The sequence below is a fragment of the Sabethes cyaneus genome, chromosome 2 (genome assembly GCF_943734655.1).
Source record: "Sabethes cyaneus chromosome 2, idSabCyanKW18_F2, whole genome shotgun sequence".
NCBI classification, from domain to species: domain Eukaryota; kingdom Metazoa; phylum Arthropoda; class Insecta; order Diptera; family Culicidae; genus Sabethes; species Sabethes cyaneus.
Genome location: NC_071354.1, coordinates 219,016,183 through 219,030,392, shown reverse-complemented (window position 1 = coordinate 219,030,392; position 14,210 = coordinate 219,016,183). Strand labels below are relative to the sequence as shown.

The window sequence follows — 14,210 nt, the reverse complement described above, 5'->3', positions numbered from 1 at the left end:
TTTTACCAACACTGGAATAAGACGACCAACAGCACTGCGAGCAAGATGACAGGACCATGTGGAGCTAGCTCTAGCGGCGAGTCACGGGGCCAAGGCAAAAAAAATATTGCAATATAAAAGTACCAAAAGATTTAATCGAAATTATAGCAACAAATTTTGAACATGATGGAAATAATACAAATAAATTTCATTTATTACGAACATTCCTTATCGTTAGAATGAAACAAAAGTCGAAGCAAATTTTCCAATTACATTCCATTATTAATTTTATTCCAACAGATACGCATTTCGCCAACGACTTGTAGACTTCATGAGTGTCAGTCGACCTTTATTTTATTCAACTTTCGTATTCTACTAAGACTTGGAGCCATCCAACTATCGGTTAAAAGCCCCATTAAATAAAGCAAATAAATAAATTTTGCAAAGACGCCCAAAAAACTTTAGGTAACTTCTTCTCACACGTTTGAATCACCAAAATTTATCCTTTAGATTTTATCCTTACTGATCCCTTTAACATTTTTAGAAATTTATTCCCAATTTTCCAAGTAGGTATATGCTTTTTTGATTCAAATGTTTTTTCATCGAATAACTGTTTTCAAATCACACTAACTTCATTTTTAGGTTCTTGCAATCACGGTGTTCCGGAATTTAATCGTCACATCTATAGCTCGCATATTCGTGTTCGGAGCCATGTACTGCTGCAACGATTGTACGGTGTTTGGGGATTTTCTATCGAACGGATAACCCATCGAGCGTTTGTCCGGGTACAGTTTATCCCTTAAACCGCAGAAAGAATGCGAATCGTTGCAATTAACATTTCTGAAAGAAACGAAACAATTGAAAAACTGTTCAGTGAAAGTTCGCTCAATCAAGGACTCACTCATCAAATTCCTGACCGATGCTATCTCCGGCGTAATTGGACACCATCACAAACAGATCGAACGCCATGCCTTCGGTTGTTCCTTTGGGAAGCAGCATATGTTCTGGCCAGCCGCAACCACAAAAGCGGAACTGCTCCAGGTCACCTTTGTTCGGGATTTCCTTTTCGGTTTTTATCTGACGGAACGTCCGATTGTAAGCCACCGTCACGCTAGATTGGTCCGAACGGCGAACAATTCGGTTGACACCCGGATTCACTACAAAATTGTAGAAAACCTATACTGTTTCGAATTTTGATTTAAATTAGAATTGTTTGACTTACGCGAAACCGCAAACTTATCAAGCTCGATCACGTAGCGCCTCCACTCGTCGTACTTCAGATTAACGTTTCGGTCGTCCTGTTTCGGTGCCATAAAAATTCGAACCGTTCCCCGCATTGGCCTGGCATTACTATTATTGACTTCGATGTTGTAGACATAAGGAGCATGTTGCAGGTGAGTGAACGACGCGAAAACATTTCCCTTCGGGCCAAAGTCCAATCCGGCTGCCAAATCTACCTGCGAGCGCTGCCAGTAGGTTAGCAAAACATTTGGCACTACATTTGGCCGGTTCAAAGAAACGTTCAGATTCGTAACGGTTATGCCCGGATAGGAAAGCTAAAATAAGTTGACAAAATTATTAAACATTTCCGTTGAAGAAATGCTGATCGGAAAATTAACCTCAGCTGCGGTGTAAGGGTCGAGCGAGTCTTTGTGTCGAACTAAAACATCGTCAACGAACGAATGCCAGAGATAGAATGAGGGATCCCGTTGAGCCGTGGCCACATCACCCATAATACCGTACGGTTCCAGATAGCGGTCCTCCGGATCATGGCAAAAAGCAATGGCAATATGTCCGGAAATGTGAAGATTACCATAATAAGCAGGATTTATCGAAAGATCCGAGGCTTCCAGTAGGTTTGACAAAATATCAATGCCCTTCACTGGATCCAATGGAATATTTTTACCCGATTTCTGTAGGAAATGCAATTATAATTACTTTATCTTTTCTATAAAAAAAGACAAGCAGTACTCACATCTTTTACGAACCCGGAATCAATCGCTTCGTAAAGTCTGTCTCTCCACATCTCCATTTCGCCAATTGTAAATTTGAGACCTTCAACACTTCGATCGATGTTCTTTAGAGTGTACCTTTCGGGACGAGCAGCGTAGGCTCGGTTGTCAACACTTCTGACCATCTTCGGGAAATAAGCCTGTGCAATTGGTTCTCGGAAGTTGTGCATGGACTTAACCCTACCCAGCCGGTTACAGAATCGTTCAACGTTGTACCGATGGATGAGCTGTTGGTGCATGTAGAAAAATAGCTCACCTCGTCGGTCTTTATCGATCACTTCCTTAGGACCATTCGTAGGATACACCAGATGCCAATGCCAGTGGTGCATATTAACGCCGATGTCCTCACGCCAGTACGCCACCCGCTGCTCATCTTCACGATCCGATGCCGTGTAGTTCATCGGTATATCGATCGCCATCTAAAAAATTGTAACACTCATTGACATCCCTACAATTTCAAAATACATTGAATGAACCAACCCTATCGCTCTGCTTCACGACTTTACCCTCTTCTCTCAACTTGGGTAACACGGCCGGATCCACAAATTGATCGGGAAATAATTCCAAAATCGACGTCAAATTCACATTTTTCGTATCCTCTCGATGCTGCACAGCCACGGAGAATGCGTACTGGAACAGATAGAAATTCAGCCGATCACGACAGTAGGCTGCAACTCCCATAAGCGTGCTAATGTCCGGCTGTCGAAGAAACAGCTCAATCAACCGTCCGGCGATTTCCTGATGTTTCTTGATGAACAACGAAAACGGTCCCCTCCGCTTGATCACCTCGGCGAACGCAATGTCCGGCTTTCCGACGTCCCGGACGGGAATTTTCACATCCACATTGTCACCGAAGCGCGATTGCAGCTCGTTTCCCAGCGGACGGTAGCGATCGGTAAGGTAGCTCTCCGGCAGTTCCAGTACGGTTTTGCCATCGTCCTTCGGGTAGAAAGTCGGTTCCAGCGGGCGCTGCAACAGGGTCAGTACATCCGAACTGGTGGTCATGGTTGCTCGACTGTCGAATAGATTTGTGCTAGCAGGTACTGAAATAATATTTCTAATGCGAAGCATTTTTATAGAGGCAAAACGGCGCGATAAGCTTTTTTTACTGGTGGTTTTTGCGGTTTTGTGGCTTATGAGCATATTAGAAAGCAATCGGCCAGTTGCAATTGAGAATGTGAGCAAATTTGGAAGACTGCAGCTGCGAGCTGCGATCATGTTCAGTGGTTCATTTTGAAGTTTTAATAATGACCTTGGAACAATTCCAAATGCTGTATTGTTTCTTCTTTTTATACATCATGGTATGTATATTGTACGAAAATACAATGAAAATTGTAGAAGTTGACGATAAGCAATTTTCGAAACAAGTGTGAGAATGTCAGATGTTATTCTACTGTGGATTGAAATTGTACTTGTTGAGGAACGTTTGTACCTAATCTGCTCAACTTATGAGCAATATCATCTGGTTAAATAAAATTTGACTACGATACAAAATATGTACTATTATCGAACAACATTGTTAAATGAGCCTGTACCCATTTTATTGCTCAACTCTACTAATGCTTAACAAGAGGATTCGATCTTAAAAGCTCAACATTCTTGCACATGGTTTCGAAGTTGGCGAACATATCCGATCGCCATGTACAGTTCTTAGATAAACTTCAAATTTGGAGAATTATTAGAATTCCATTCTTAACGACTAACGAGTTGTTTGGAAGCTGCTTCACTTCGAGAATGGGTATCCCAGGGGACTAATTAAACACGTCCCACATACACTGTGGCTATTTTTTACTGCGGGCAAACATATATGATGCTTAATTGTAAATCAGGCAAAAGATTGTAGAAATGGTCGTAACACAAATTGTTTCAAAAGTATCTGTAAAGTCATAAAATTTGCTATTGCTATTGTAACTGGTAACTAATGAGTAGAGTAAATACACAGTAACATTGAGATTCTTTCTCTTCACTATCTCAGGATCGGCTTACGCTCTTGGTTATCGGTCTTAACCCTTTTAACGGGGGTCCTATATTCTCACAGTCACCTCATTCACCTCACTTCTCTCAAGCGCACTAATCTTGCAGTCACCCTCACCTCACCTTACAGGTCCCATTTGATTTGTACAGTCACTCAGGTGAGCGGTGTCACCTAGATGACTTTCAGAATCGCAAAACGTGCTCTCACCTAAAAAATTTGGGTGAGGTGACTGTGAGCATAGGGCTCCGGGAATTTTTGCGAGCCCCCTAGGCACAACATTAATCGAGCTCAGAGAGAAATAAGAATGTGTGTGTGTTACAGGTACTACTTGGATAGATCGTACCCCAGGCGAAAGTCGGGAGACTACGGTGGGCCGGCCACGTCGCAAAGATGCCGGATGACTGTGCAGTGAAGTATGTTCCGTATGTCCTCAGTGATCAGTTCCATAAAGAACTATTGATCCAATAAGGATTGACGTACAATCAGGGCCGGCGCTCGCCAATTTGTCGCTCCACGCGAAATCTCAAAATGGCGCCCCCAGCATAAACGAAAAACAGCCAGAGTTGCTGTGTACAAACATTTGACCACCTACATATTCGAAAACGCAGTCTCGTAACGTCTTTCTGCATAACTACTCAGGAGGCAAACAACTCGTGAGCAGCCAGCTGCCCGTGAGGGCTAGCGGCACACTGAGATACAGATTTTGCATTACTTTTTTTCTTCTTCATCTTACGCTCACGATTCTACACACGGGTGGGAATGGGAGTCCTCGCGAATGATCGCTATCAGTTGCTCAGTCTGCAATGACGTGCGAGAGCGACGACCGTGGCTGTTAGCCAAATACACACTAGCAAAAGTCGTTGCAGTACATGAATAAACAAGAGCGGTAATCCGAAAGAAACGCTTATGCCGGCGTGTTCATTAGAACGAGTACGCGTTTGTGAGAAAATTAGCCCACACAAGTGCGGGTTTCGCAACACTGATCACAGTCAACCGCCATTTCTTTTGAAAAATTGTCGGTTTCTTGAAACCCATTATTAGAATGATAAACCTTCAAGAACGAAAAAGTTTGATTCACATTTGCTGTTACTTCAGATTGGAAAATCTCTCCTAAAAAGTTTCTAAATAATTTAATATCATCAATGCCACTTTCCCACCACGTTTATCTGGGTGTTTTGATTGTTGTGTTTTGTTGCGAATAGATTTTCATCAGGAAGAGGTGGAGCGCAAACGGAAAGCGAAGAATGGCGTAGGCGTATGAACCATGCACTGCAGGCACTACTTGGAATGGTTCTCAAAGTACACTTGTCGAAAGTTGAGAGAGCACGATGGGTCGGTCGGTCACGTCGCAAGAATACCGGATGACCGTGCAGTGAATCTGTTCTCTTCTAGACCTCCACCGGTCTTAAGGGCCCCATACACGTATGCATATGTTGGATTGGAAACGAAAAAAATGTTGGCTGGTCATTCAGGTCGAGCGACAAGCCCAATATCTTCTTTTGCTAGTTTGGTTTGTGGCGCTGATACATAGGCGAAAGTGTTGACCGAACATGAATTCGCCAACATTTTCGGCCAACATGTTCGTACGTTTATGAGGGTCTTTACTTACTAGACTTGAGAGAACTTACTAGATGGCTCGACCAGGTTGAAACCGATTTGCTTGTGTCGAGATGCTCAACGAATTGGCGGCAAATAACCCAGGACCCAATACAACGGAGAGTAACCCTAGATACATCACTTACCGGCTTTATGCTGCTAAAGGAGAAGGAAGAAGGATGTTTTATATTATCCACTTATTTATTTAATGCTACGGATTTTTTTAATGTAGGCGAAATGACGCCCCCTCGAAGTGGCGCTCCAAGCAGCTGCTGGTTTTGCTTAAGGGAAGCGCCGGCCCTGCGTACAATGCGTACTAATAAACTAAGCTCTACTAGAACCTTCTAAAGATTGCTATAAAACTGCCTGCTGAGCAAAAGATTTTCATAACCTGTCAACGAGTCAAGCCATAAACCCAAGTGGGCTTATAACGCTTTGCTGAAAACAGCAATAAAACCGATTATGCTATTCGTTGCATGACAGAAGCCACCATAATTTAAGTAAGCTTTCACCATAGACAAACAGACATAACTCTTAGAAGAAAAATCAACAAAAATTATCGTACCTCACATTTAGCCTGAACACTAGCACCATCTATGATCGACATTCCCAAATATCAAATAGCAATAGGAGTATCCCTCGAAGTAGCAAGTATTTTTTATCGGGAATTCCCCTTCTTTCGTCAAAAAGCGCCACTTTGATCAAAATGGAGACATTCCCTGCCCAAATTTGAAATGACGGTTTAATCGGTACTAAGAATGGAAAACGAGAGTTATGTCTGTTTGTCTGTGCTTTCACTTTGTTCGACTAAGCTATAAAGCATAAAGCTTGCTGCGTAAAAAGCTAGATCACCCAGTTGATGAAACTGTATCAACTTGCAAATCTATAGCCGGTTTGGTCAGGGTGTTACCATATTATTAACATCATAAAACTAACAGATTTATTGAGGTTTGACAAGCAACCCCAATAAGATCAACATTGATTGTTGCGCCAACCAAACTAGTTGGTGGTAACTAGTAACTAGTAACTAGTAACTAGTAACGTGGTAATATAAGCAACCATAATAAATTTGCTTTATAAACAGTTTTAGTATGGTTTTATAGCTAGCTATAAGTAGTTTGACTTATATCATCTTGGTATTGCGCAACTCCATGATAAATAAAGCTGGTTTAAATAAAGCTAAGCGAATCCGGTTATAATCTCAGATTATAGCTTGGTTCGATCCATGCACCTTCCAGAATTGGACAAAAGGAAGGAGTCACAACGACAACTTGTTAAGCGTAGCTACCTATTACCCCCCCACTTCCTTTCCACTCTTTCCCCTCCATTCCCAAAAAATCCTTCTTCGTTACTTTCCCTTACCGTCCCTTCATCAAGAACCATCGTTTCAAAAAAAAACATGAAAATGTGATGAATGGGACCATTGTACTCCCGACATTTATAGGAGAGTAAAAATTTGATCCGGAGTAGCACGGGCCCCAATAAAACCCGCCTGATACTTCCCTACGAATTCTCTTGCTATTGGGGTTAGACGACGCAACAAAATCTGGGGTCCTTGTAGGCGGCGTTGACCAACGTGATACCGCGGTAATTACAGCTCGAGCAAGAGCGTGCATCGTTTACTTTTCGCTCGATTCGCACCATTGCTCTCGACTTCAGAATGCCTTAAAAATACTGTTATTAGAAATTAAACAAACAATAGGGTAAATATACCTGTAATAGTGGGTGTACCAGTGATAGTAGAAACTCGATACATTTCAAAATTTTGGCGGATTTTAGAATATTCGATTCTCTATTGTTAAATATCAGGGAATCAAAATATCATCGTTCATACCCAGAAATAAACGACAGAAACGAAGAGCGATAAACTGGTTATTCTCTGCCTATAAAACAAACATACGTAGCAATCAGAATGTATCACGGCAACAAAATAAAGGGATAAACGATTGCCGACTCGCGGGTATGAGCAGAACAACTTTCTTATTTTGATGTTGCAGGTATACAATCAGATATGTGTTTGTCGCAAGTCGGCTGGGTAAAGACGATACTTTATCAGTAACTTGAACAAAAGGGACAAACAGCAAAAAACCTAGGAAAATGACTAGCTTTGACCCGAAGTTTGGTGTACAATGCTTACCGCTGGTAAGTTACCTTGGTAACTACCAAACACTCCCACTGCCGACACAGTGTGACATGATTACATGATGATTGACATGATTGACTATTGACGCTATCACCTATGACAAAATTCTTGCACCTGAACGTTTTGTAGAAACTCCGTTTGTCGTTGCTGGCGAACCTCTTCTCTGGACTAGCGGGCACGTGCTTTTCGTACTGGCGTTTTTAGACGGTGAGTTATTTTTTTCCGCAGCTCTACCCGGACGAACCAAAAAGATTCGCGAGTCTCTGGGATTCCTCACGTTGGAATCACGTGAAGAAATTCTGCACAGGATTCGCACAGAATACCTTGCTTATAGAAGCAGGATTCTTATAGGAGAATCCAAGAGTTTAATCCCAGGGATAGCTATCACTCGGCACGGGAATCGCCTGCACTATGAATTGTTCTGTTCTGACGTGTAGACGCGGTAAGCTACTCATATATATTGAACTATTGACATCCTATCATTTATAAAATCAGCTTATTTGATACTTGCAGTTTTGCATGTCATTAAACCTATAACTTAAAATCTGCAGAAATATAAATGGGTGATAGATGAGGAAAATGTTGCATTGGTGGCAAAGATGCAGTGGTACTCATCAGAATGTGGAAAGTGCTCTCCGGGTTCGCTGAAGGACGGTCAGTAAAGAATCAAATATTCACGCTGCGGCAGATCCTCCAAAAAGTCCATGAATACAGAATTGAAGGCACAATTATTTCATTGATTTCAAAGTTGCGTATGATACCATCAACCGTAAAATCATGACCATTCTAACCTCGCAGGGGACTATCAACGTGATGGTGCTACAGGCATGCCGCTACAGGCTGTTATGAAAGGAGCAACACACAGGCACAATCTCCAGCAAATCTAGTTAGTTCGTCTGCTTTGCCAATGAAATGGATATTGTCGATAGAACAACATCTGTTGTGGTGGCTGAACAAACTAAAACTCAGAGTAGCGAAGAATGGGTTGAAGAAAAATGCGTCCAAACTAAAGTACCGTGAATCGCTGATGATGCACAAGCTAGAAGCTGGTGACTCGGTCCTAATAACGACTGAGTTTGTTTTGTTTCGAGCATCGAGCCGCTATGTTGCCCGTTCTCCCGGTACTCGACACTCGACGGTGCCTGAGTCGAGTCGAGTTGCACGACATGACTTACAAAATAGAGCCCATATTGATTCGATTCACTGTCCTTGTAACGCAGATGTCTTTTGAGTAGATGTCGGTTTTTGTATTAATTTACTATCATGAGAATATTGCAAACTGGGGCCCCCAATCTCAAAGGCCCGGTGGGCCCTTTGGATCCCAGTCCGCCCCTGTGTAGGACTACGCTTTACTTTTATACGGTGACATGCTGCGAAAACAAAAATGATCGTGACACGAAAAAGTGTTAGATTTTGAACGATTATAACTCAGTCAGTTCTGTACGGATTTTGCTGGTTTGCATACCAATCGATTCACAAAACGTGTGCCTATTCTGTGGTTTTTACAAAAAGATGAATTCTTATGCTGCTGGAAGTTTTACATAAAGTTGAATAATTTTAGTGAATTTACATAAGCTTCCAGCCAATCACGTTTGAGCATTTTCGGGTTTGAAATCGATACTTTCATTGCATTTATCCAGTAAATATAAGAGTGAAAACCGTCGTTTTTAATCCAATTATCGCTATTTTATTGAATATTGGATGTTACGGTCTCAATTCCTCAGTTTTTTGTTTTATGCTGAGTCCCTCCAGACAACCTGAAATGCAACACAAAACACTATCAGTTTTCGTTGCTACGTGTTGCAAAAATAGTAACAGTGTTATTTGTTATTTGTTTGTTATTTATTTGAGTACTTCATCTGACTATAAATTGTCTACCTGAATAAAATTGATTACAGATTACAGTAAATTAGATCTTCTTATCTTTTGCGCGAATAAGTGCGAAGGCATACCGAAGTCAAATAGTTCTTCGACTTTTGAGAACAACCTAATGCATTCCGTAATCGGTTCATTAGCTCCAAACGCGGTTCGATGAAACGGTATTTGCAGCAAGCCAGTTGAGCGTAATGTCCGTTGCGATGCCCGAAAGTTAAGCATAGATAGCAATTTTGGAGAATCAATTTCGCTGTTGATAAGATGTTGATTTCCCTGATGCATTTTACGCCTGCGTTCATGTGTATCGAGGTCAAGTAGACGACATCTATTCGGGTAAGGTGGCAGGTTATCAGGATGCCGCCATGGGAGATGTCGTAGAGCCAGCCGAATAAACCTACGTTGCACACGTGCGATCCGTAGGTTCCAAATAAGATGACTGGGGGACCAAACCAAATTACAGCTCTCAAGTAGCGGACGAACCAAAGCGCAATATAATGATTTCAGGCAGTAAACATCTCTAAAGTTCCGTCCAATTTTAGCAATAAATCCAAGTTGTCGGGTCGCCTTGGAAATGACTGATTCACAGTGTAGATTGAATGTCAATTTAGTATCCAGCAAGACACACAGGTTGATCCACTCTGCGAAGTTCAATGTCGTCGATAGTATAACCGAAGCAAATTGGATTTTTAATCCGGTAAAAACTCATAACTTCACACTTTGAAATGCTGATGATAAGCCAATTAAATCTGCACCATTCAGTAAATAGATTGAGCAAATGTTGCAAACGGCGGCAGTCATCTTCATTATCTATCGTAGCAAATAATTTCAGGTCATCGGCGTAAACTAACTTGCAGCCGTGTTCTAGCAGAATCGCAACATCATTGAAGAACAATGAGAAAAGCAAAGGACCCAAGTTGCTACCTTGAGGAACTCCAGATTTGTTGCTAAACACTGACGAAGTACTGGATCCTAGTTTCACACGTAGTACTCTATCGCTAAGAATACTCACGACAAGCTACGCCCTTTAGTTACGTACATGAAGAAAAGAAAGAATCTGAAAAGAAGGACTGACTTTGAATCCCCGTTCTAATGAAACAGAGACTATTTGATCACATAGTTAGAATCTGTGAAACGTTCAAATGTATACCTAGTACGTTAATTTTAACGGTTAGCTGCGAAAATTAATGGTAAACCACCATGGGTGATAAGAAGACACAATGTACACTACAATCAGCGCTCTACGATTACCTCTCCCGAGAGTTAAACCTCTAGAAATCTGCTGTATGAGGAGACTTGGACAAGTTCATCGCCTCTAATCGTGTGTTTAGTAACTGTTACCTGTGTACTTAGTAATTCTAAGTAAATGTTGAAAAAGTGTTATAAATCATCCACCAATAAGCCTCTTTATGAACCACAAAATGGTTGAAGAAGTCTTAGAATTAATTTTCTTTTCAATGAAATTAACTTATAAAGTTCTCTAGATATCACCGAAACCAATTACAAATGTTCATCTATGTTTCTGTTACATGCTTAATTTAGAAGCCAGTTTTCGGTTATTCAATTTGAGTTTTGTTTTAAATTTGCAAGATATTTTTGTAAACTCGATCCGTTCCGTTAAATTTTCAATGCAATTGTAGTAAAATTTGTAAAACAAATTCAGCAAACCCTTTTAATATATAAAAGTATTTCATCAAGCGATAATTAGTTGAATCTACCGTTCTATTCTAAATCAATTTTGAAGCAGCTGAAATCCTTGTTAATAATCAAAATAGCTATTATTTTCTGTATTTTTTTTCAATGCATTGATTTTTTTGACCGATTGATGTAAGTATTTCTAAAGGGAAAGCATTTTACTAAGTAACTATGTAACCAATGGTTAATCGATCTCTAAGGTCTTGTACAGAATGGTTGAGTTGTGCTATGAGCGTATAAAATGTACCCACTTTCCATTATGTAATCATTTATTTTTCGAATCTTAAACTGCACCCCAAGAACGTAGTAAAAGTATATTTACACGCAAGTACTTTTTTTACACGGTTTAGTTTTTCGAGTATTAAGAACGGGCTAACTCAGACACCATTCATTTATTTCTCAATACATTTGGGAGTAGCTCGAAATTCCTCACGTAGATTGTAAATAGTTACTTAGCTACACCGTTTTCGAGTAATCGAAAAAAACAAACCGTTAAACCCTTTTTTAAAAAGGGAATGTAAAGTTGTCGTCATTTCACCGAAAATAATCAACAAATTTGATAAATAATTAACTTACGGTGATAAAAAAAATCTTCACAGAAAACTTGTATCGTATAAATGGAGTCTCATCATGATTAGTAAATATAGTTCAAGCAGCCGCTTGATAGTCGCCGAAAAGGTCTTCTGACCTACATGCATGAGTGCATTCTGAACGATTACTAATCTCTTCTTGCGGCAATCAAGCTTGTCAACTATTCTCGTAAGCTAGCAACGTAGAAAGTCCTATCAATGGCGCACAGTGAATGACAAACCAGCTGAAAGCGCGTGTATTGCTTCTATTTTTAATGATTTGCCCTACATATGCCTACAGACAGATAGCATTTTTAAAGTGTTAGGTATTATTATGAAGATGAATTTGCCTCACGTGATACGCTTATGCTTATAAATCATATCCTTTTGTCAGACTTGCATGCCCACCAAATCTTCGATAGAACAAAAGCATTTCAATTTCTGAAAATTTAGTTCCTGAAAACCATGCAATTAATTGTCTTAAAACACTGCCTTAAAACACCCCAGAAAGTTTTGCACTCTGCAGTGCTATTTATTCAATCAGTAATAGCTTATATTTTCGACTGTTTCAACTAGTAACAAAACTCATGTGAGGTATAATCATTACATAATATGGTAAAAAAGAAAGAAAGATATGCAACTCAAAGTCGAGTTATGTCCGAGCAAGAATTTAGCATCCTTTAGATCCACACTTTCAAAGCGACAGTTAAGTTGGGTGCCAAGTGATAACATCATCACGATGATTGTCATCACTATTATCACATCTGCACATGTATGACCAACGAAGACCAACGTAGCATATCTTTCCTTTTATACGCGTGGAAACCATAATACTGAACCGCTTGCATGCGGTAGAATACACCCGACCGAGAGCTAAGACGACTTTCTCAACGCGGTTTATCCTCCTCAATTAGGCTTGATTGAATTAGAAGGTAGACCGAGCTATTTTCGCATGGCATCGTATCACATCTACTCCAACCAAACGACGGAAGGGTCGATTACTTCAGTTGGAGATCGCGATCGGTACAAGTGTGTTTCGGTGGCGGAAACAAAAAGTTGATCCACTTTCTTCTCAGTGATCTAAAAAGGATTAATTTCAATAGGTGGTGAAACTTTTGCAAGTACTTAGAAGATTCTACGGTTGGTGAAGGTGTAAGTGGTGGAAAAATTACACTTTCCTAACAATCGAAAGCCACAAAAACTGCTCGGTCATCAGTTTCTCCAGCAGTTCTTATTTACGGTGTGCTGGAAATTTATGATCCGCCGTGATAAGAGAACTCTGTCAGTACCGTGACAAAAGGCAAACAGCCAGTGTGCCCCCGACCCGCCGAGGGATATATCTGGCGACTGCCGTTGTGATTTATGCAAATTCCTACAGCCTTCGTTATCGTTAGCTACTGAACAAACTGTGTGTGGTGCTCTGTGTGGTGTGATATTTTGAGCTGCGGCGCAAATACTGGAGATATTCCATGCACACTGTTATAGGTATGGTTTTGGCCGCGGCTCCCGGAAGATTCGGGATCATACGGTGAACGAAATTTGATTGGGTGACAGTCGTATTTGGAGGTCAATCCACCCGCCCTGGGGACAAGCTGCTAGCTAGGATTAAAACTGGTTTTGGGCGGTGGTTGTTTGTCTGATAATTTCCGTCAATTAAATTTCTCTTCCTATCACAGTCACCATAAGTCATGAAAAGGCAGTTAATTTTTTTTTGGTTTAAATTTCCAGTTATCATCGATCCGCTAATTCTGTTTAACAAGTTTTTCCCTACTATTTTTCGTAGGAGTCTCTAGGATAACCTAAAGTATTCTGTAGAATAAGACGATAAAGTAGGTAAAACTGTGTGTCTTAAATCTTATCAACATCAGTGATCCGCGTGACCGAGTGCACCTTGCAACTAGAGCAAACATTTTCATGTCAGATGCAGACAATGAACTCATCAGTTGGACAGTTTTATTTTTATCTACAGACGCCTGAAACAGTAATTTATTTGTTCGTGCATAACTGAGACAGTATTAACAATTACCATAGTTATTGAAAGCTACGAAATGTCATTTTTAGTTACCCACCATTGCTAAGTTACGCTATTTTCAGATTAAGTATTCAGATAAGTTAGATAACTCAAAAAATTCAATTAGAAATGCCACTCTAACATCCTTTTAACTGAAAGCCAAACCCCAGACCAAACTCTTGAATAGTAAAGGAAATAAAATTAATGCTAATAGATACACTGACAAGCTTTCTTCGACACACACCTTTTAGCACTCTGTAATTTCGAGACATTAACTTTTTTTTCTAGTAGACTGACGTGACGACACCATCCAAATTATGTTCAATCAATGCAAAAATCGCCGCCCAAATCCAGTGTC

General features: G+C 40.5%; 1 protein-coding gene across 1 annotated transcript; it reads right to left on the bottom strand.

The window, feature by feature from the left end:
• Positions 1 to 437: 437 nt before the first annotated feature.
• On the bottom strand, positions 438 to 2,996 carry LOC128733912 (phenoloxidase 8-like). Its single transcript, XM_053827782.1, has 6 exons — positions 2,472 to 2,996; positions 1,955 to 2,410; positions 1,599 to 1,892; positions 1,202 to 1,535; positions 881 to 1,136; positions 438 to 819 (listed from the first exon to the last, which is right to left on the bottom strand). The coding sequence occupies exons 1-6, from the start codon at positions 2,994 to 2,996 to the stop codon at positions 618 to 620; spliced, it is 2,067 nt and encodes a 688-aa protein (XP_053683757.1). The 3' UTR covers positions 438 to 617.
• Positions 2,997 to 14,210: the final 11,214 nt, after the last annotated feature.